This window comes from Ischnura elegans, chromosome 4 (genome assembly GCF_921293095.1).
Source record: "Ischnura elegans chromosome 4, ioIscEleg1.1, whole genome shotgun sequence".
Classification (NCBI taxonomy): Eukaryota; Metazoa; Arthropoda; class Insecta; order Odonata; family Coenagrionidae; genus Ischnura; species Ischnura elegans.
Window position 1 is genome coordinate 118,629,669 of NC_060249.1, and position 23,479 is coordinate 118,653,147.

The 23,479-nt window shown below is 38.8% G+C and overlaps 1 protein-coding gene across 1 annotated transcript in view; it reads left to right on the plus strand.

Moving 5' to 3' along the window:
* The window catches only part of LOC124157952 (WAS/WASL-interacting protein family member 1), a 66,404-nt gene that overhangs the window by 17,431 nt on the left and 25,494 nt on the right, over nucleotides 1–23,479 (plus strand). Inside the window, exon 2 of the mRNA XM_046533060.1 lies at nucleotides 21,356–21,812. Within this exon, the coding sequence (XP_046389016.1) occupies nucleotides 21,431–21,812 (382 nt within the window). The 5' untranslated portion in view covers nucleotides 21,356–21,430. The remainder of the gene's footprint in view (nucleotides 1–21,355; nucleotides 21,813–23,479) is intronic.

Sequence of the window (23,479 nt, forward strand, 5' to 3'; positions counted from 1 at the left end):
CCGGCACCCTGATTCCATAGCATCCACCACACAGCATGTACACGTATTCACAACCTTTCCGATTCATCGCTGAAACACTCAGGCGTTGCTCGTTGAAATTCATCGGGGAATGAAGAATTCATCCACATCTACATCTACAAAATACCCTGCGTGCCACCACTAGGGTGATCAATCACCAGCATGCAGCATGCAACTGGACTCCCACATGCACACCACACGGTCCAAAAAACGTCACGCATACTAACAAATTATACTACTATATGATGTTAGAAATAATAATAAAATTTAGAAACATGTATTCAGTTTTACATAAGTTATTAGGCTGCACTACAAGCCATCTATTCTATTTATGAGTTCTAACGCTGCCGTTATAATCTCTTATTGATCGTGGGAAAAAGACATCCTCAATCTGTCTGTTCTACAGTCTATCTCTCTCATTTTATTTTTATGATCTGATCTTCTGTAGTATGTTGGCGTCCATAAGATATGGTTAACTTCGTTAGAAATGACACTGGTCTTGAATTTATCATTATTAATCATCTTTATTAATTCATTTCATGTTAATTCATTTAATTCATATTAATTAAATTTAATTAAAATTCACTTTTGTAGATGGGTAAAAGACATTGAACTCGCGTCACCGTCACCATTACTACACACATATATATAATTGTGTATATCCTGTATATACACAGTATACTCGCTATATGCACAGTACTTGTGAAAGGATGCAAACCATTAGACTCGCATCACCGTCACCAGTCCGTACTCGTGCAGGAGAGTGTACTCGATGAAAGAATAGTGATGGTTAGCACAATATAACTCAATTTCTTTTAATACGTTCAATTTTTTTAAATGTACATGATTTTACTTAATACTGATTAATAAAACACTTCATTATAAATTATTCCTCACATTCAAAGACGTTCACGTTATTTGCAGTTTTCACTTCTGTCCCAGAGTGTAGCTTTTTCTTTTTTTGTTAAAAGGGATGTTGACCTAACACCCCCCGTGACACGGCTATTTACTAGTAGGCGGCTTGCGGGGTAGTACGTAGATGCAGATGACCATGAGCAAAATCATAACAATATAGATTTTTTGTTCACCGCCAATGAAAAAATAAGAAAGGGATAAATATAATTCACCGGTTAAGCTGCAATGCTTACTTTACGATTGCTGGGCTAAACAATAAAATTGAAGGCTATCTTATAGGGTACCGAAAATCAGGATTGAAGACGTTAGGGCCACGCGTTAAACGTCTCAGACTAAAGGGATTATCGGGGAGGTGGAAATAATCCTCATTAGAGGCAGGGGTCAAAGGAATGAATCCGGTGTCCATGCGTGACCTATCCCAAGCAGCTTAAGCACTCCAAACGCCGTGGACGCATCGAACGGACGTATTTTGCTTCGATTTATAAATGCACCAGCTGACCCGGCGACCTTCGTACCGCCTAGTAATCACTGAACACTTTAGTTACACCATTTATTAATCAAGAGTGGCTGTACTAATTTTAATATTTTTTAACTCATTGTAGTAAAATAATGTTTTTAAAAATCAATAAAAATACAAAAATAAGTATCACAATGACTTGTTAGAAATATATTTTCTCTATTCAAACTACACCGATCATGATCGCTGACCAGAGTTTTACTCCCATAGATCCGCCACTGGACCAAGGCATGCATATGCGGATTTTTTCTATATATTTTCTAATTTTATAAAAATGCAGTTGAATGGTTGCGGACTCCGTCTTCGTTTGTTACACAGTCAATAGATTTGAGTGATTGTAGAGTGCCAACGATTTGATACTGAATCACGAAGTTTAAATGATCCACGTCTTCGTTCTTGTTCGGAAACACTTTGTTGATGAGCTCATCTTTCGATGAAACGAAATTGAAAACATTCCCAGGAAACAAAATGAATCCGCTCGATTCGTCGACAGGAACTCGGGCATTACCGATAGTCAACTATTGCTTGGAGATTTGTTTACAAACACGGTAGTGACGCGTTACCTCGACCTGGGGCGGAATTCTGTACACGGATACCGACGATCGTCGGTGTCGGTAGCTACCGACGATCGTCGGTAGCACCGATAGAAATGTGATTCACAAAACGCCGCTACCGACAGATTGTCGGTGCAACCGACAAATTCGTGACGTAATGCTTTTGTCGGTACGAAAGTGGCACTCGCACGCGAGGCTAGGCGCCTCGACCAATCATATTTCTCCTTTGTTTGCATTAAACAAATGAGGCTCCGAAAACGCCATCTGTTATTCGTCAGCCCGCGAAGAAGTTAAAAAGAGTTGATCACTGCTTTGTGAAATATTTACGATGTTTAATCTCTCTGCGAACACAATTTCTTACTCCCGTTGGTGCGATTTGGCTTGTATTCCGTGATTTTGCTGTATTTACCATCGGATTTTTTCTAGCCCAAGTAAAAAAGCCTTTATATTCAAGGATTCAACGGTCGTTGATAGAAGAACACCGGCAACATTAGGTGCTCAATGTATTGGAATTTTCAAGTATAATTGTCTTGAAGAGGACTTTGTCTGCTACATAATTGTTCACCTACGCTTATTATAATTGTATTCTTGGGATTAGCAGTGACGAAATTATTTTTATTAGTATTGTAACAATGTACCTTCATCTTGAGCCACGGCTTGTTTACATCGTTTGCCTCATTGTTCGCCGTAAGTCCGATACTTCCACAAGGGTAATTATTAAATTTGAAAACATTTTTGTCGCTTCAATTCACATTTTGGGCTATTTAAAATACATTAGTGGAGAAAAACACCGAGATTCCGCGGATGTCACGGAAGGTATCATCAGTATCATCGCGTCAAGTGTAGTGATTGTGAACTTGAGTGACATACTTTACGCTATCTGTTTGGAAGTGTTAACTTTTGCATTTTGATACCATTTGTGTTATTTCAAACTTTGCGTTGATATGACTTTGACTAAATATGCTTGATCAGTGTTAATTTGTGATATACCGTTGGGAGTATGAAGGTTTTCTCTTGTTGAAATTAAATTTTTGTAGTTTTATGATGAATAATTCATTAAATGTTTCCTTGTTTCGTGCAATCATTCTTTTTATTTGCCCCTTTCTACCGATGGAATACACGGTACGTACCTACTCAGTGCTCTTATAGTAATAATGAAAATCTATCTTGAAGTCCCGTACGGTGTTTGGTTAGTATGGTGAAGTAAATTCAGCATTAATTTTACGGGAAGTTTTGTGCACCGGTAACGACGTCAAAGAGTGAGAGGAGTTAAGTGATGCCATTTATATTCTTCTAAAATATAGTAGCAAAATGCTTTTTCTATTTCGTCGTTGCTGTCTGATGATCTCAAGAGTACTTACGAAGGTAGGGGAGTTATTTTCATTATAAACCCCATTCTCAGACACTCACATAGGGTATTGAAGTTAATATGAAAGTGAACGAAATGTCCACGTATATATATCATTGAAAGTGCATCAATAGGCATTCGTTTTTATTGAAAATATAAATTAATTTCGGATCCAAACTTTACGAATCAACAATAGATACCTATCGCGTCTTGTTGTGAGTAATTTAAAAGCAAAGCAATACGTTACATACTTAAAATTACGGAATATTTATAATGTAAAATACCTTACGCTATTGGAACGCATAATGTAATATACGTGTAACATTGGCAAAGTTAAATACTGCTCCCACTATGTAAATTTTACGTTTCAAGTGTTTAATCAATCATTTTTATTATAAATAACATACAATTAGAGCACTTCCACGGAACTAGCGTCGTAGATTATGATTTAAAATCGTCAGCTTAGGCCGAAAAGTGTAAACAAAAGTCCGCCATGTTGCTAAAAATTTGTCGGTAGGTCCTACCGAGCGTTTTGAAATCGTCGGTATGTACCGACGGGTTTACCGACAACTGTCGGTGGGATAACGACAATCGTCGGTAAAACGTGTCTCCTGAATCGCTCGTACCGAGACTTATCGGTAGGACCGGCTTACCGACACCGACAATCGTCGGTACGGTGTACAGAATTCCGCCCCTGGGCTTATTAACTGGAATTGATTTTTTTAATACAATGTGAATATTTTTAATGCGTTTTAACAATTAAAATGTTTTTAATAAAATTAAGAAGCTCAGTCAATGAATTGGTAAAAAACAAAACAAACCTTCTAGTTTTGACTGACTTCACAGCTTTTGCAGCTTTACCAACTCCTAAAAAAATACCCCTAAGAAAAAAATTAATTTTTTGTGAACTTTTTCTATTTTTTTAGTGTTTATTCTGTTATCCGGGACTGAGACAAACCCAAAACATCAAATGCCATTAAAATCGGTACTGCCGTTCTCGAGTTATAAATATTGTAACCAACACAATTTTCGGCGTTCTTTTATGTGTATAAATTGGTGAGCGCATGTTTGTTTTCATAAAGTTATGCCTCGTTCACATTACGATCGTCCGAGCCGTCGTCGGAACTATCGTGCATTCACATTACGATGGTTGAAACCTGTGCTGCTCTCTATTGCTGACATCTAAAGTGAACGGGAAATTGATGATTAGCAAAGCTGTTGAGGTTTGCATTGACAAGATGTTACTGTTTTCAACGTGTATTTACCGAATAATTTTTCTTCCGCTCATATTCTTCCTTCCTAGGACAAATCCATGAAAATAATAGAGCTTCACGAGCTTTTCGTCCTTCTCTTGTCGCTTCCGTTTCCGGTCTCCCAGCGCCTAACCATAGTAAAGTGGCAACGTTCGGAACTACGTCAACTATAGTCAGGACTTGCATTCACACGGCTAGTTCGGTCAACTATAGTTAGGACGACGGCTCGGACTATCGTAATGTGAATGAGGCATTAGCGAATTAGAGCAATACGATGGTAAAAAGATGCTGTTGATAAAAAATAATTTTAGCTCTTATTAACCTCAAAGATATATACATTCAAACTAAAATGAATATATTGCAGGTTCACTTGAAATAAGATACAAAAAGCTGTAGTAACTTTCCACACTGTTTTATTAACTCTGAAATAAAATAAATGTGTGGGTAAAATTGTGTGAAAAATTACTACAGCTCTTGGTATCTCATTGAAATGAATTTCCGCAAAGATCGCTTCAAATTTTTCGATCGCATTTTCGTATTTGGTGTCATGCATGTTTATGCCTCGTTGCTACGGTGAATTTCTACTGTTGAAATGGGACAAAGATTATTTTGGATCTCATAATCATAAATCAGCAATACTAATTGTAAGATTGATTTGACGTAACTCTTATATTCACTGGCCTTTTCATATTGAAGCATTTTCATTTCTTTCCTAAAAACCTGTCTTTCAACGATTGTTTTCATCTGGTCATCATACCTCATAATGTGGCCAACTATGTTGTCCTGCATTCAACTTAAGGTTCCTACAAGACATCTCTTTTCTCCCACTTTTCTCGGCACTTCCTCATTGCTAACTCGGTCAATTCGTTTTATCTTGTTCATTTTTTGGTAGCACCATATTTCATATGTTTCCACTCTTGACTTCTCTGTACCTATCAACGTCCAAGCCTCGCTCTCATAGCCCTGTTAAAAATTACCCATTAGTCCCCATTGAAAAAACCTATAGGGAATGATATTCCCCATTAAATTTCAATGGGGAATATATTGTCCCTATGGGTACTCAATGGGGAATATATTGTCCCTATGGGTACTCAATGGGGAATGAATATCTCTTATGGGTGTTCAATGGGGAATGAAAATCTCTCATGTTTTTTCAATGGGGAATGCCAAGTATTTTCACAACTTTTAGTAACTATGGGAAATATATATTTGGCGTTTAAAATACCTTAGTTACATATTTTGCCCATTATATTACGAAATTATTTTTTAATATAACGGATTAAATATCGTATTTGGAAACTAGCGCCACAACGACCGGCGGCCATCTTGCATACCAGTGACCGAAGAGCCATTGCAAATGAATTGTTTACATTCGTAGTTACTGTATTTTGTGACCGTTTTGTGACTTTGCGAATTTAGTTGTGCTGTAGAATCCTCTTTTACAAGCAAATTTACGTTGAAGTACGCAATGGAAGAGGAAAATAATCCGTGTTTCGCAGTGAAGACTGGCAAAAAGGCATCAACACATCTCCGCTGAGCTGACCATGTAAGTAAATGAAACATTTTTTCTATTCGTTAGTAAATCACCGAACATTTGTATGTATTGATACGATTAATGGACCGCTAATTTCATTTCAATAAGTATTTAAGATTATTAATTACTATGTTCACAGTGTAATTACAATTTAGCATGATCTTTCCTTTCTCGGCCATAGTAAAAATACAATCCATTAAGACCGATTAAGTTGAAATATCAGGGTTCTCGCAGAAGAATCCACTTTGTTAGCAGTCCATTATGGCATCCAGTTCGTTATGGCATTAAATTATCAATCTCAATTAGCTCGTATACGAAGGGTATTTTCTTGAAAAATGAATAACCATCGGGAAGATATTATGTCAAAGAATTATAGTAATTAACGAGTCGATTGGGCGCTTGAATTCATCAAGCGGGTAATTAGGGGGGTGGGAACATAGTTGTGTCACGTGTTGTCGAGTATTGTGTTACTAAAATTATGTTACTAAAATTGAATGTCAATTCAATTCTATTGAAATGTCAACTATTTATGTTAGGGGTTCCACTTACCCCGGTGTTCCTTAGGCAGTTAACGGGTATATATAAATATTTATAAAAAAATAACCTGTTTGTTGAGCACAGAATAGATACTTGTTAGGAAGTTGAGCCTAGCATTTTGTTCGCCACGTTGATGCATGCGCATAAATATGAATGCGTTAGAGTGGGAGTGCATAAATATGTTTGCAAGATGCCATGTGTAAATGTAATAAATAGGTAGATTTCCTGCAGGATAGGTTCATAGCAAATGATATAACCTTGTTTTTATTACTAATATTCTATATTTATTTGCAGGAACAATGGAGAGAGTCTGGAGTCAGGATGACAACCTGAAAAGGGATATACCAACTAGACTAAAGCAAGTTATCACAAAGGCATTTGCCACCAAAAGTTGTGACATGGTTAAATACCAAAGGAAGAAGCTACTGAAAAGTAGCAAATGATCAGTGGCGGCTCGTGAGTCAAATGCTAGGGGGGGCGCACTCCACCGGGGGGTCATAATTTTTTTATATTTCGTGTATTTTATTAAGTTTTTACGGCAATCTAGGAATTAAATTTTGTGATGCCATATGTTCCGTTTTTTCAACAAAAATACCTAGTTCTCCTAATAAAGCTTGAATAATAAATACTAAATGCAGTAGACTCTCGGTCATACGGATCGGCTTAGTCCGGACTCTCGATTATACTGATCAATGATCTTGAAGAATAAAAATATATTTGCTGCGATATTATGCAAATACAAACGAAAATACGTAACTTTAGGTTTTAGCGCCTACATTCTTTGTGCGGATATGCCCGCAATACACTTCTGTTTTCCCTTTGCAATAATAATGCGTTATTTGTCAAATCTATACAACATTTGCAATGATTTAGGTAGCAATGACACTTGTAACACCTGAGGAGGGAGGGGAGTGTCACAGACTTCCACTAGGCAACAAACACTACTAGAATGCGCGCGCTTTGCTATTGCAGATGTACACTTTGTTGGCGGTGTTCGCGTTGTTTCTTGAATACAGTATGATTTAAAATCAGTAATTAAACATTTCTCACACATTTTTAACAAAATCTGAAATACTCACATGCCTTTAGTTATATTGCAGAAGTCCATCCTTCTTTCCTTTTGTCCAGCAAAGTGATCAATTACAAGTTCGTTGAAATCAGCGCCGGACAACGATTTCTTTCCCATTGAACGCATGGCAAGGGCACTAGTCTATAAATAAACAAGGGACGACACAAAATAGGCCGACGAAAAATACGACCAAAAAGAACAAGGTGCCTGGACACAGAATTGGGACAATTTTTCCCTATATTTCCCTAAAAAAAACGAGCACTGTTGATTAATTCAAAATTGTCTTCTTGAATGTACACACAGCGCTAAGAAACTTCTTAATCGGCAATTACGCACAGTTAACTCCTCGAAAATGATGTCTGAACTCATTTCACTCCGTTCCTTCCGAGAGTCTTGCCGTTACTCAAGGGAGATGGAAGTCGTGGTCCACTAATGCTGATTCAGCTGACGGACGAATTTAAGGTCAGCAAAGGCATTCAAACAAACAAAGGACGTCACGGACCATCTCCTTGAGTCTAAGATTCATATGTGGCAAACACACGAGACGCCAACGGGTCGCATTTGGAATAACCATGTCTTCGAAATCATTGCCATGATATAATAGAATATAAATTCTAGATCGTAAAAGACGACGACTCTGAGCCACAGATAGGAGTTGTAAGGATCTCCGCACTGATATGAACTCTTGGAAGCCACTTAAATCAGACCGAAGTGGACATTTTCCGTCAGACAGCTACCGCTCTGCCGCTGAGGAATTAGGTGAACATGGCCTAAAAAAACAAGGACGGCTAGAAAAATGATGAACCTACACACAAAAGGTGCGTTGTACGCGGCACTTCTTGACATTCATTGAATGACTCTATTTAAAGTCACGTTTTACGGGTTAAATCATGTTTAATCCTTCACCCTATCACGCACGCGCCTATTTCTTAAATTATAAATCAGTGGGGAATGTTAACTGATTTTTCCTAATACTGCAGGTCTTTTGATAAATTTATCTGAAAAATAGGTACCGCATTTCTAAACATCGGGAAGATATGAATACATTGTTCAGGCCTAAACATTATAATATTAGTTTCCCCAAGGTTCTTGAAATCCGTAATCATAATAGAACTGTGGCAAATACTCGAGAATAGTTTTCCTACATCAATACGGCCTTTAACTGGTTGGATTTTATGTGTTCCGGAATTCAAACACCAAAAAACGCAATCATAATGGGATAATTTATTTTCTGTAGCAATACCTACCAGTAATTAAAAATTAAAATCGTATAACTACACCCAGTACAGTGACCATTCTGATTCCGTACGTCCCTTTTCTGTGGCAGCACCAAGTAGACGCCAGATTATACGCCCGCCGGCCTGCGCAGCGATGTCAACTCACACGTCGCTCTGCGCATTTTCGGACGACGTCCCAAGACTTCCATAAGACACAACGTTAGACGCGTCATAGCACCAGCGGCCCCCACCACTACCACTCTCCATATAACTGCATGGGGATGGATTGGGACGTTCTGGCCAGCGCCCCACGGCTACAAGTACGAACTTCTCGCGCTATTTCTTTTCGTGTTTTTCCAACACTTTCGATGTATGGGACTGAAAAAACACTTTGATTAATCAGATGTATAATTATAAATTAATAGATATTTATTATTTTTACTTTTTCAAATATTTGAGAGGGGCGGCGTCCGAGAGTCCTTATGGGCAAACCGCCACTGCAAATGATACTTCACATGTCTATCCAGACTGATGATGGATGCAAATGCTACCAGCTAAGATATTGATTGTTCATTCCCTGTCAGCCTTTGTAATACTCGCATACCATTCACATCAATCCCCTGATCGACCCCAAACACCACGAACTTTGAAAGAATTTGAACACAATTGTAATATTGGTTTGTATGAGACATTTGAAGTGGTATTTTTTAACCAATTCGGTCCAAATTTTGATATTTTGTTAATAGTTACTTACTCTTTCATTTGCTTAAAGTATATGCTACCAACGATGGTTTACTGTGTGCAAAAATAAAAGCATTCAAAATTAAATTAAATACTTAACATAATTGGAGATAATTCTTTAGGGCTTGAAATGTTCCAAACATAGTGGCTTTTTGCACACATCATACTACCATGTGGATTCTCTTCTTATCTTTTTCTCCAAGCACACTACACGTTTTGCCATCCTTTTACCTTTACTTTTTTGGTATCTGTACACTCCAAGGAATGCCTGGTGTTCATTATTGTAACATATCCTTCTTGTCCTTCCATTTGCAGTAATGTTATTACTGCAATATGATATGGCTTCACCTTTTTGGAGTTTTAATTCGTCTCTATCTTAAGGCATATTTTTGCATTTAGATCACATTGTACATTAGTTCCTAAGGTGTGTAACTTGTGAAACAAATCTAGCGAATTATACCAATTATCAACATACAATTAATATCCTTTGTTTATAAGATTATACGCGGCCATCAAATCCAATACTACCTTTGTATTAACAGGAATATTGTTTACTTCATCATTTCCAACATACATTTTAAAGTTATGTGTATAACCATAGCTGGAATTGCATAATTTGTACAGTTTTACCCCAAATCTTGCCCTCTTTAACCTTTTGTATTGTTAAAGAGTAGCAAGCCTGTCAACAAATTTATGTTATACAATGTAAAAATGTTTAATTTAGCATTAAATTCATAGCAATGGAACAATTGTTTTTATTCATTCTGTTTTATTAGGGAATTACAGTCCCTATAGGGAATATCTATCCCTATAGGGAATAGGTGTCCCTATAGGGAATGGGTATCCCTATAGGGAATGGGTGTCCCTATAGGAAATGGTAGTCCCCATTGCCAATTCCCTATAAGGAATTTTAATGGGTATTTTCAATGGGGAATTTTTAACAGGGAGAGAAACAAGCTTCGTATGTAATATATGATGAACTGTTTCTTTACTTCTATATTTTCATTTTCAGCCGTATGAAGATTTTTCTTTTTATCGAAAGCCGCCCTCGCTTGTTTTATTCCACTGACTGTTTCGGATTTAAAAATTCAATCATCAGAAGTACACAGGGGCCATAGAAAATTAGACAAAATAATTGAATCCAGCATTGTTTTTTTCCGTACAGTGATAAGAATTTCAGAGTAAAGCATAGAGTAAAGTAACTAGAGTATGCAAAAAAAAGGGTCTGCACATTATTGAATACTTCTCTTGTGGGACCATAAATTAACCCCTCAAGCGCGGCGGGCATTTAATTAAATCCCATCTCAGCGGCCGGATGAGATTTAAATGACTTAGCCTTTTTGGCATACTATCATTCAATAATTTATATCTTTCATAATATATGATCAGTATCCTTGAAAATTTTTGCAAACTTGCGTAATATAATGCGCTACTATATATCAATTTTTCGAGCGATTTGTAAAAATATTTTTTGTTTTATGTATATCCTTTTATGAACTAATGAATAAATTTTCAATTTTGAAAGATTTTTATTTGGTTTCGAACAAGTTACGAGATCTCTAACATTCTATGCATTTAAAAAATACAATTACATGATGTAATTTAGTTATTTTGGGTTGAAAATTTCATAACAGAAAGGATACTTTCGATAGGATTACCCGTTCCGCCTACTTGAAAATTTACCACTCCGCCCACTTCTCTGACTTTGTTCCATTGTTACTGTATCATTTCGTATAGGTAATCACATGCTAATGTTTCAAACGTCAATATGCAAATATTCAAATGATTTACCTTAAAAAATCTGCTTTGTGTGACATGATTTGAAGCAATCCAAACATAATCCCGCTGCACATTTTTCACACCAGTACACGCAAACTCTTCATTTCCCATATTACGCACAAACTTCACACATCCTTTGAGACTTTGATTTCTTCCCAGCTGCAGGAATTGTCTTTAGGAAATGTATTTCTGTGAGTCTTGGTACTAAATTGTGTATTGAGTGACGGCCATGTCCAAACAGTTCGTATGACGTTGGATATTTCCAAAATATTACCTCGACCAATGGCACGCGAAATGATAAGTCAAATTTTTAGACGTGTTTTCCTATGAACAACATATCAATTTAGGACTTCCGCATTCAATAGTCTCCTGAATAACTTCATACACCACTTGTAATGGCGTTTTCTTTCCATTAGGTACGAATGCAATAACAGGTCCTTGAAATTCACCCCAGCAATGAATTTACTATAACCTAACGCACAAACAGACTTCCGAATCTCTTTTTTGCCTTTCAATACTATTTCCATTTCGTAGGATCCCCAATTATAAAAAAAATACCACACACAGGAAGTACACCCGATGAGAATTTCAACACACTGCCTGAAAGCACACCACGCAGCATGAATGACTCTAGTGGACTGAAGCTCGTGGTTTAGAAGCTCCCTCAAGAGACGAGGAAATATCTCGAAGGGGCCCTGGTATACGCTGACTGTTTAGATGGAATCTTATCTTCGTTGATTACTGTCCAGAAAAAAAATAATAAAAATAAATGCAGAGCGAAGCACATGGCCCCTTCGCTTAGGACGCTAAGGACTAACGAGGCGGACCAAACACACTTGGGGCTTGAGGTGACGACAAACAAGGAGAAGACGGAGAGATGGCATTGAGCTTAGAAGATACCGTATCTCAAGCTAAAGTAGCTGACCCTTGTTGACGTCTCTCAAGCAGAATAGGCGGAAGTTTTCATGATAGAACAGTTGAAGGAAGGCGTTGAGTTTTTGGACCGAAGTCGTCAACGCGCTGGTTTGAAACGAAATTTTATCGAAGCATTTTAAAAACATCTTGTAGGCATAAAGCCGCTATGAATATTTTATTGGAGAGGAAAAACATTTCTTCAAAAGATAGAGTAATTAGTTTTAATTTAACATACAATATCTGGCGGAGAAAAAATATTATATACAGTAGGTCAGGAAGCGTACTGGGTACGCATGACGGCGGCATACGAAATTTAAAGGGCGCGTACTGGGTACGCATGACGGCGTTGAGGGGTTAAACATGAAGTCTTGGGCGCAATGAACGCGATCGTGTAACGTGATCAGTTAATGGGAAGACGCGAAGAGATTGACTGACGAGAAAGCATAAGTTACGGACGCAACCAGCCTGAGAGAGAACGTGAAAGACGGTCAAGTTCCATCTCTTCACGTTTACCATTCACGGTGAACCAATCTTGATCCCTCAAGGCAATGGTAGAAACCTTAAACACCTCGGGAGTCGTGGAGACTTTAAAAAAATAGAATGAAATGTATTCTTATAAAAAAAATTACTGGAGTCCAAAGTCAATCACGACGTCTTCATTCATTTCTACGAACATAGTTTTTATCGACCAATGTAAAAGACAGCAAATCCACCTTTGCGGGTAAATTTTTCTCGGCATTCCCACCTGGTTAAATACTACATTTGAGCCGACGTATCGAGCTCATCCTCAGGGCTGCTCGTTTTATTTGTTTTCTTTGTTGCTATGTTACATTGTTACAATTAATTTTGTGTATCAAGCTATAAAAAATTTTAGTAATGAAAAACACTTTGTTACTTCCACAAAATTTTGTGGAAGTAACAAAGTGTTTTTCATTATTAATATGGAGCCCTTCCACCACGTTAAAGCTTCAAGTTTCGATTTATAATAAATTTAATAAAAAGCACAATTCCAGTTCTTTTATCGCAGATATTTGTTTTTTTTAGTACAGTCTATTTCTTCATATAATATTTAAAAAAATTACGTCCTGTACCAGAAATTACTATGAAACTGGTCTAGTGCCTCAGGATTGGTCACCTATGCGGTCCTTGATGGCGTTAATTCAGGATTGGTTTGTCCCTCGTCGCGATCTTTCCCTCAATTCTGCTATTTTATTTAGAGCGAAAGCTTAGAATAAAACAATAAAATTTTTATCTATATTATTCGTCGGGAATGCATCAAATATAATTTTAAGTCCATCTTTGTTTACAGACGCTGTTGCTGGGATTAACGTGGAGCTTAACAACAGTCAATAATGCGACTATGTGAGGAAAGAGTGTGAGAAAAAAGAAAAAAATAATGTGAGGAAATATTGCATGTATTTCCTTTAACAAGTCCATGTACACGAACAGACTAATATAAATTCAAGCGAGTTCTTCAAGAGAATAAAACCTATCGATCACCAACATGATATTAAAAAAAAATAAAACTTGGATTGGTGTCCACGTCATGTTGTACACGCAAATGATAATCTGATGCCACGGAGGTTGAAAGGCAGGACCCTTGAGACAAAGAGTACTGCTCACTGATTATTTGTTTCCCAACTTACGTGAGCCGAGCGTCGCAGAGTTAGTAGCCAAAAGAGTCGAGAGCAGTCAACCTCGACAGAGTTATTCCAAGGTCAGCCAAGATACCTCGACATGCATTAGTCCCGTTATACCCCTTTCTTTAAAAAAATGCAGTTTGATGGTGGGCAAAATAACATGATATTGTTCTAGCTTAGTTACAATACGTAAACAAAAACGTGCAAATGAGGTATATCGAAAATTCTTCTCTCTTCTTATCAATTTATGTACAATTTAAATGTTTTTATTTAATTATTTAAAAAATAATATTGTAATAATCTTTCACGCCTTCAAGTATCAATTTAATTTAACCGTTCAAATCATTCATAACCCTGAAGAAGATATAAGAAATATACGGAAACGTTGGCAAACAATTTTGCATATAATTATGAGACTTATACTCCGTGACGTTAATCATAATTAAATAATTGAGGTCAAGAAAAATAAATCTATTTACTATAACTTCTGGCATAACACATTTTATCCACTTCAGACAAGATATTTTTAGGTGTTAGATATGGGAAAACAAATACTTCAGTGGAGTGTCAACCTTAACCAGCAGGTCTTGGTGACTTCAATTTCCTACCATTTCATTTCAACACCCCCTGAGTACCCAATAACTTTTAAGGAATGACTCAAAATTACAGTGAAAAATATAAACAGGCCCCTCTGCGTATAATACCATTGTCCGTTAGAAGGAATATTCCGTTGGAACGGCAACGGCTGTCAGTAGGGGGATCAAATGCTCAGAAAGATCGATAGTCGCGTGACTCCGAGCCGCAGGTTCCATCACGGGCAGTCAGAGAGAATGAGTGGTAGTAAAACATTATTAAATTCTTCACCAGCGTTTTATGGCTAATCGTGGATGTATTTACAACCAAATCTGTCAGAATAAAGTGGTATAAGATTACTTTAAGCTGTAATTTCCTCGAACTGAACTGCATTCTTATCTCTAAATCACTACAAATCAACCATCATACCTTCAATGAAGCTTTGAATATCCTTGAAGTTACTCTCTTAAATATATAATGTTCATTTTTTTCGTCTTTTGCTCTTCGAACCATACCATCTTTATACCGGTTTCCCAAATTTCTGAGATTCCTTGAAAACAGAGTTTAAATTCTATTTATAGGGATTTTTTAGGCTTTTTGTAAGATCATCGGTACTTTCTGGAGTCGCCACATATTAAAAGTCATTTTCATTTGCCATCCGTTCTCAATATTTCATCCCTTTAAGATTTATATCTCCATTTTTCTTGGAATTACTAAACGACTTCTTTTTTAAATAGTGCGACCCGGGTTTCGATGAATTATCATCATCTTCAGGCGCAATCTATGATCAGTGAGAAATATTATAAATTATTGTTATTATTTATTTTATTTTAACGAGTTAGTAAATTTTATTTCTATATCCCTTTCTAACCTGCATAAAAACATCTTCGAATTCACAAAATATTCAACAGGGTAACGCTAACAAACTGGTGGTGTCTCAATATAATATTCGACGGTATTTCGAAAAAATTCTACCAGAGTATTTCTTCGCATATGCCGAATAATCTTTCGCGGCATTCTACAGCATCCTATGACAAATTCTACTACAGGTAATTAAAATGAGTGCACTAGCACGTGACGCTATTACTTTGAATCCATTTACCACCATCTGAACGACGACAATCATAAAAACGGAGGTATAGGAGCGCATCTTTTTCTAACTACTTTCATTATTTTTTCTTCCTTAGAACCCAGTCTATTCTATAATTATGACGCGAGCCAATTTTGAGGTAAGGGCCACCCTGCTCTTCAGACGTGATTCCATCAGACTATTTTTTGTTTCCAAAGTTAAAATCAATCTTGAAAGGGCACCGATTCAACTCTATTGCGGACATTAAAACTCATTGTACGATGGACCTGAAGATCTAGGCGGCTTACCAGGCAGGCAGATGGGTATGGGTAATTTTAATAAAAGTACAAATACCACCGCGGTGGTACATGTAGCAAAATATAGCGGTAGATCGATGACTGCTAATTTTCGGGTTCTCCAGCCGCGTCTGTCGTTTATGGTTGACAACAGTTTCGGAAGCCATCCTGCTTCCGTCTTCAGGCCGAAGGTGAGAATTTTTCATTTTTTGCCCTCTTATATAGCACTGGCTGATCTCCTCCTGTGCGCTGATTGGTCAGAACTCTCTTCCAAACGTTGCTGATTGGGTAGCCGTTGTCCCTGTTAATATTTTGTGTTTTGTGAATTCACAAGTCCTAAAATTGTCAAACTAAGGTGACGGAACTTTGACCACGCTAAAAACTCGATAACTGCGCCTCCAAATATTCACAACCTCTTTGGTAGAAACAACAAGTCATGGTTTCGCTAGTAGTGGGCCCCACCATCCCAATGACGGCGAGAGATCCCTCATCCTCTCCCTATCCTCTCCCTGGAGGCGTCGTCGGGCTCCTATCGCGGCGGCGCCTCCCATCCTTTTCCTTCCTTGCCCTTCCGTAGTACAGAGGTGAAAAGCGAAGAGGTGATAGACCCTGCCCTGCAGTGGCGTAACTAGGAATATGCCTTGGAGTAGACATGAGTTGGCCTGGGGTGAGCCCCAGGCAAAATCTGGTAAAGTTTTTGAAAAATGAAATGCCTGGAAATACCTTTTACATTATGTTGGCACTAAAAAATTGAACTTTGAGCAGATGCAGTTATTATGTGTCAAAACCAGAAAACAGTTTGAAATATTTTTTTTATTTCTCTGAAGCTTTTGTGGGGGATCCATCTCCTCATCCCCCCCCCCCATAGTTACGTCACTGCTGACCTGGGATTGTAACCCCGCGAGCCCGCCCTGGCGTCTCTTTCCATCTGCCTCCAGTTTCACTGATATTTCTGACAGGGACCAAGGCAACGGCGGATCCAGGATTTTTCTGGGGGGTGAGGAGGGCACAAGGATCTGACAGAGAAACGGTCTTCTCATTTTTGAGATTAAAAATATCATAAAAACAATTACTCTACGAAATATTCTCTTTATTTTAATATCAAATTAATTTATTACTTTGGAATTAAATGAATGAGACTGCGAAATACCCAAAAACATAAGAACTTAATTATAACCGAATTAAAAATCTTGTTTATTTTAAGCGTCTGGGGGTGGAGGGGCACGTGCCCCAATACCCACCCCTAAATCCGCCAGTCAACCCAGGTTAAAATAAAGGCGGAGGTGGAGATATATCAGTGGTTACCCAGTCCCTTTCTGGGAGCAGTGTGTATGAAGATAGCTCCGCCCATATTTAAATAAAAACTGGTAGCACTTTTCCACAATATTTTAATGCGTACAATGCATTTCCGTTCACAGAGCCATCCTCTGGTACAAGACACTGTATTACATATGAACATCACCTTTATACCTTTGAGAAAAGGGGGGGGGGAGGATTGACATGTTCGATGAAGAGGTGGGAAACGGGAATACAGAGTGGAGACAGTGAGAAAAGATGCAACTGAAGAAATACGGGAAACCCAATGTGTAAGGAGGATTCTAGGTCTAACTGTAGAATAACGACGTGTGGGAAGAACCACAGAAAACCGGGAAGACCCGGGGGTGCTTGGGGAGGGGGGAGTGGAGAAGATTAAGGCATGGTATTTGGAGGATGCGACCGACAGCTGAGGTCATTTGTGCCATGAGGGAAGGGTGGAGAGAAACCCGGCATCGGAATTAGCCTGCTCTTAACGAAAGGCGCCAAGGGGACCACGGCTTAACGTCCCATCCGAGGGACGGAGTGTTGCGCTTGAAATGTCCTCCTCATAACATTCAAGCAGGGATCCGGCAGTCTCTGAAAATTCTCAGCCACTGCCGGGATTTGAACCCGAGCCCCCCGGGTGGGAAGCCAACACTCTAGCCACCACACCAACCCGATCCCCCTGGAGAAGATTAAAAAGGGGGTAGGGTAAATTGAGATGCCGCGTGTCGTTAGAATTGGAGAGGCGGGAGTAAGTAGCGAAGCAGGAAAGAGGCGGGGGAGAGGAGCCCCCCCGTTATAACTCCACCCCTTCAAAAGAACGTAAAATAGATCCCAATTCGGAGGAGTGGGGTCGCCATGTATTTCGCTAATTTTCCCTTCCCCCTCCTGAAAAACAACAGTATTTTTTATTGTCGTTGATAGATTTATGACACGCTTTTTCTTAACTTGCTTCGTTTCTTTGTGAGTTTCCTCGATGTAATCTTTTAATTGATTTTTGACCCACCTCTCATTGTCGGTTTGAAACTTTGCACACTTACTTGCTGCTGATGACGCTTTTTCCAAAACCAGTATCAAATATGCTAAAAATAAAAACTAAGCTTTTCAGCTGCCGGAGAATAGAACGTTGGTACCAATTCATAGTGACCAATCAGGCTTTCATCTCTCATAAACATAATCAGCAACCACACTATTCTCAGAGTAATGAAAATCTTATTTTTTTACTTTTCGTTGCATTTCATTGCTTTTGGAGAAAGCGTGTTTTTTCAATTCGTTAAATTTATTTTTATAGTACTAGTATAGCCATTTTGCCCATTGAAAATTTTAAAATGCGCAGCATTTGATTTCCATGATTATTATAGGGCTAATAGCTCCGTTCCTCTCGCCCGCAGGCAGCAGTCATGCAGACGCATAACTTTTTTATTCGAGGTTATCGGGAAATAGAGCTTCCTGTCTCGTAAATGACCTCTGTGTTTCCCCTGAACCCTGAATCTCTCCCCGAAGCTGTCGGTCGCATTCAACAAAGTGCAGCACTAGAATAAAAAAAGGCTTTACGAGAGTCTCGATCCGAGAATCCTCAACACAGCAGCCGCAGTTTATAACAACTAAACTACAGCGGATGTTATTTTAATTACGTTCTAAAGCCAGTTAAATACAGCTATAATGATTGCAGCGCCTGCATTTTGGTAACCATTTTTGGAACTACAGATTTAATTTTTATTTCTAAATATTTCACGAAATACTGTTCCGATCGTGGTAAAAGAATAATAAAATTGCATTGTCATCCAGTTCTGACCTATCATGTATTTTTCAGCGCTCAAGCTAATCGAGAATGGTCGAAATTTGAGTTGCAAGATTTTTCCGGAAAGGACCAACGGGAAAGCGAGTATATTAAAGCGTGGTAAATTTAAGGATACGAAGTCTCAAAGCCTAAAGAAAACGTTCTATTGACTTTGAAAACCTTATCATCCATTTTTTTGTTAAAACTTTCGCGGGCATTAGGCATGTTAGTTACAAAATTTTTGGGCCTTCCTCAGTTTTCATTTTAAATCCACATCCCATTGTTAGATCGACTTGAACTTTTGCACACTCGCTCGCTGATGATGTCAAATTAACACTCAGTAAACAAACATTTGAATTTTTTCCAATGCGCTCTAATTTTTTATTAATAAGAAACCGATGCTGGTTAATTTTTCAAGGGAACCTCTCTAGGGAATCAGATTCCCATGAAAAGTGACCAGCATCAGTCGGGAAACGTTGGATCCATCCGAAAATTGACACGGCGACATAGCCCAAAAGTTTTTGTAAACTAACGTAACGCATTGCCGGCCTCGGTGGCTTTACGAACATAATTCACAGTGTCCGGCTATATCTGGTGGTAATTTTTTATATCCATGAGAATAAACTAAAATGGTAACCTTTCACACAATTTTATTTACTGAAGTACCGACCCGGTTTCGACACGTAGTGTCATTATCGAAATCGGGTCGGTACTTTAGGAGATAAAATTGTGTGGAAGGTTACCATTTTAGTTTATTCTCGGTGGCTTGCCTGCCAAACAAGAGGTTGCGGGTTCGAGCCCGCTTGGGTAGTATTCCCCTAACCAGGGCACTTGTAATGGGGAACATGCATGACATTTGTTCATCATGCTGGTAAGTCTCACTGAATAGACAATTTTCTCACGAGTCCAAATATATAAGCCAAAACACTCCTAGTATTCCATAAACGTCATTAAATGCTAATAAAAAGTGATCGAATATCGCTTAAAGTCACGTGACCTGAAACGGCTTCTGGCGTCATCGGACGGTACACCATTCACTTCGCTAAGAGAGTAGAGCGGTATATCTATTAATGAAAGACATCGAAGTAAAAATTGCAATTGTTTTCGCCAAATTTGCGTTTAAGCCCCTGTATAGACCGATTTTCTATCCATTTCCTCAGTCTATCATCAGTGGATACCGTACCGTGTCGTCACGATCCGATGACGTCATGTTTTCAAGCAGCCGATGAAGATTAATTTTTAAAGACTCATAACTCAGCTAAAAAACATTATTCATCCTCCAGATTTTCGGCGAGTACATTTGAGGAAGGGACCTTCTCATTACAGTACTTTAAAGAAATTGTGCATGTTCCCCATTGTTAAATTTGTTAAACATCCCGATGTAAAATGGCCAATACGAGCCGTATTCGGTGGTTTGAGAAAATTGCAGTTTCCGTCATCAGAGAAAACGAAATGCAATGATTGCGATTCGTTACGTTAGTGTAGGTATTCATAATATACAAATTATTTGGTTTTAGAAATCCCAGTTTAGACGAATGTTAATGGTCAATTTTAACTTCATTTGAAAAAGGCCAGAACGGCGCCCATGCGATGCCACTCCACGTGACGTCACAGAAATCTAGATGCTATAAGAGTAGATAGGAGTTTTACGTCTGAGATTACCAATGCATGCATGAGGCACAGAGCTCAGGGAAACATTTCTTAACTATAACCTATTAAAATTGCCTATGGCCGGAAAGTTTCCTTCCCTTGATAGGGTATTAATAATCCTTATTTAAGCCAAGCGCTACCTGCTAGCAGGGTACTGTACGCTACCGCCATGCTCGGCAGCCAGCAGCCTGCATCGTAGCGGCGGTAGCGGCGTTCATAGCCTCGCACTCAGGTGGCCTCACACAGCAGCAGCCAGACGTCATACGGGCTTTTCCTAGCATTCATACTTAACCGTCGCGTTTTCGCGCGCTTGAAAATTTTCAATTTTCATCTCATCGCAAAAATAGAAGTCGTCATTTAAAAACCTAAAAGCGTGAAATACGCTCTCCAGGAGTAATAATCTTTCGATTAAGGCAATAAAAAATTAAAAGGAAACCACCCTATTCCAAATGAATATTACCGTTGAAAGGGATAATTTTTTGTAATTTCATTCCATAGATCTGGCATAAATCACTTATAATATCTCAGCTTCTTATTTATTTATTTAATACTTATTGCTATATAATGGGCCATCGTTTGGCGGTGAAATATAGAATTAAAATAATAATAACCACCCTATTAAAAAAGTATCATCCATTTCTGTCTTTCCAGGTGGTTGAGGCAATCCAAAAGATAATACGTAGCGGCGCCTTCAAGAGAGGAGCCATCTCTTCTGCAGCCCCTATCATGGCGGGCTACAGCCTTCTCTTGTTTCCGGGTGCGGCCAACGGCTCCGCGCCCTCTTTCACTCCGCCCCCGAGGCCTTCCACCTTCTGCACCGAGTGCGGCGAGCTGTCGGCGGGCCCCCCGCCCGACTTCATCCTAGCCATCCCCCCGCCCCCGCTGCCATCCTTCCTGCAGAGGGCCCCCGCTGCCGCCGCCGCCTCCGCGCCCACCGCCGCCCCCAACGCCTCCGACGGCCTCCTCGCCGGATGGTCCCGCTCCGGCACCAACGACATCGAGGAGCTGGTGGCCTCGGTGCTGGGCAACGAGACGTCCCAGTGCAGTCTCCTTTGCGACTGGACATCGGGGGGAGGCGGAGTGGAGTACGTGGAGTTGCCCAGGCAAGGTAATGCACCTTGCTCATGGCTATCTCTCTCTTCGTACCCTTCCTTGGAACAATATCAAATGACTTAAATTGGCTGGAATACGGAGTTGAAAACTCTAGAAGAGCGTCTGTTGGTTCTAATTTTTTTTTAAATTCCACTGAAAATGGATGATTATGCGAAAAAAATATCCTCCGCACTAAAAATTATAGCAAAAACAGTTCTTCTCCAACCTGCATATTATTTGTAAAATTCCACTTTGAAAATAGTATAGTAATGTTGCGCTCCAAACGACCCATCGCCATGTTTGCTGAGCGTGACGTCAGAATCCAGTAAACAATACGTTAGTGTGGTGCCAGTAGACTAATTGTCCCAGTTTTAGATAAACCTATGTATCTCTTAATATCTTTTTCTCAGTACATTTTATTCTCCAAGCTCTATATTACAAGTGAACGAGATAGTTGACTTAATTTACATATAGATACGAGATAGTTGACTGTTGACTTCACATTTCAATTTTGTGGCTTCTCAACTCCGCGCCGAGAAATCTTCATTGCCGGAGAAGATATACGCGATCATGAATTATTCTACCTTCAGAATGTTCCCAGAATGCGCCTTTACGAAGTCGGAGTCAGTCATTGCACAATACGTATGCCGTAAAATCTCTATGTCTTTTAAGCCTTTATAAAAACTATTCACAACTGTTTTCCACAGACCCTTCAAGTTATGAATTAGTATTGTCGCAACGGTCTGTTATCGTCGTTGCTATTTGTTATTGCCACGGAGCGAATCTTCTTATTCGCATTCTGAGGTCACAGAGCGTTCTTGTAGCGCGAAATAATTTAGTAATTTCACGAACTTTGAAGCTCTGTAATAACAAGAATATTGAGAATTACGAAGCCATATTTTGCATACGTTAATAACTTTAACTTAATTATCTTTGCATGTAAAGAAAATTACAATTTTAATTTTATGAGAGCACCCCATTTGACTTAAGATATCCATCAGTTACAGATAAGAAATACTATTATTTCTTTCGAAATGCACCGGAGACGAGGAAGAGGTTTGTCAATAGTGACATTCAAATTATATAAAATTCAAATATTGTATCTAAACCTCTCAAATCGACTTCAAGATTGACGCGCCAGCCGCGCTCTGATTTCACTGACATTCTATAAATATGTGCCGTTCGTAATAGGTCAGGTTATATCAAGTTAACATGGTGAGGACGGGGCTTGTCTGGGCTTATCGGCGGGTGGTGATAATACTCCCTCAGATCCACGACACATATTATGAAGGTCCACGTTCCAATAGGGTAGTTTCCTTCATCAAAGAAAACGAAAGGCATTGATTGCGATTCGTTACCCACCATTAGTATATTCATAATATACAAATTATTTCGTTTTAGATTTACCGGTTTAGACGAATGGCAATGGTCCATTTTTATCCTCATTTGAAAACGGCCAGATTGGCACCCACGCGATGCCACTCCACGTGATGTCACAGGGACCTAGTTTCTATACGAGTAGATAGGAGTTTTACATCGTCTGAGATTACCAATGCATGCATGAGGTGCAGAGCTCAGGGAAACATGTCTTAATAATCACTTATTAAAACTGGCTAAGGTCGGAAAGTTTTCTTCGTTTGATAAGGTATTATTAATCCTTATTTAAGCCAAGCGCTACCAGCT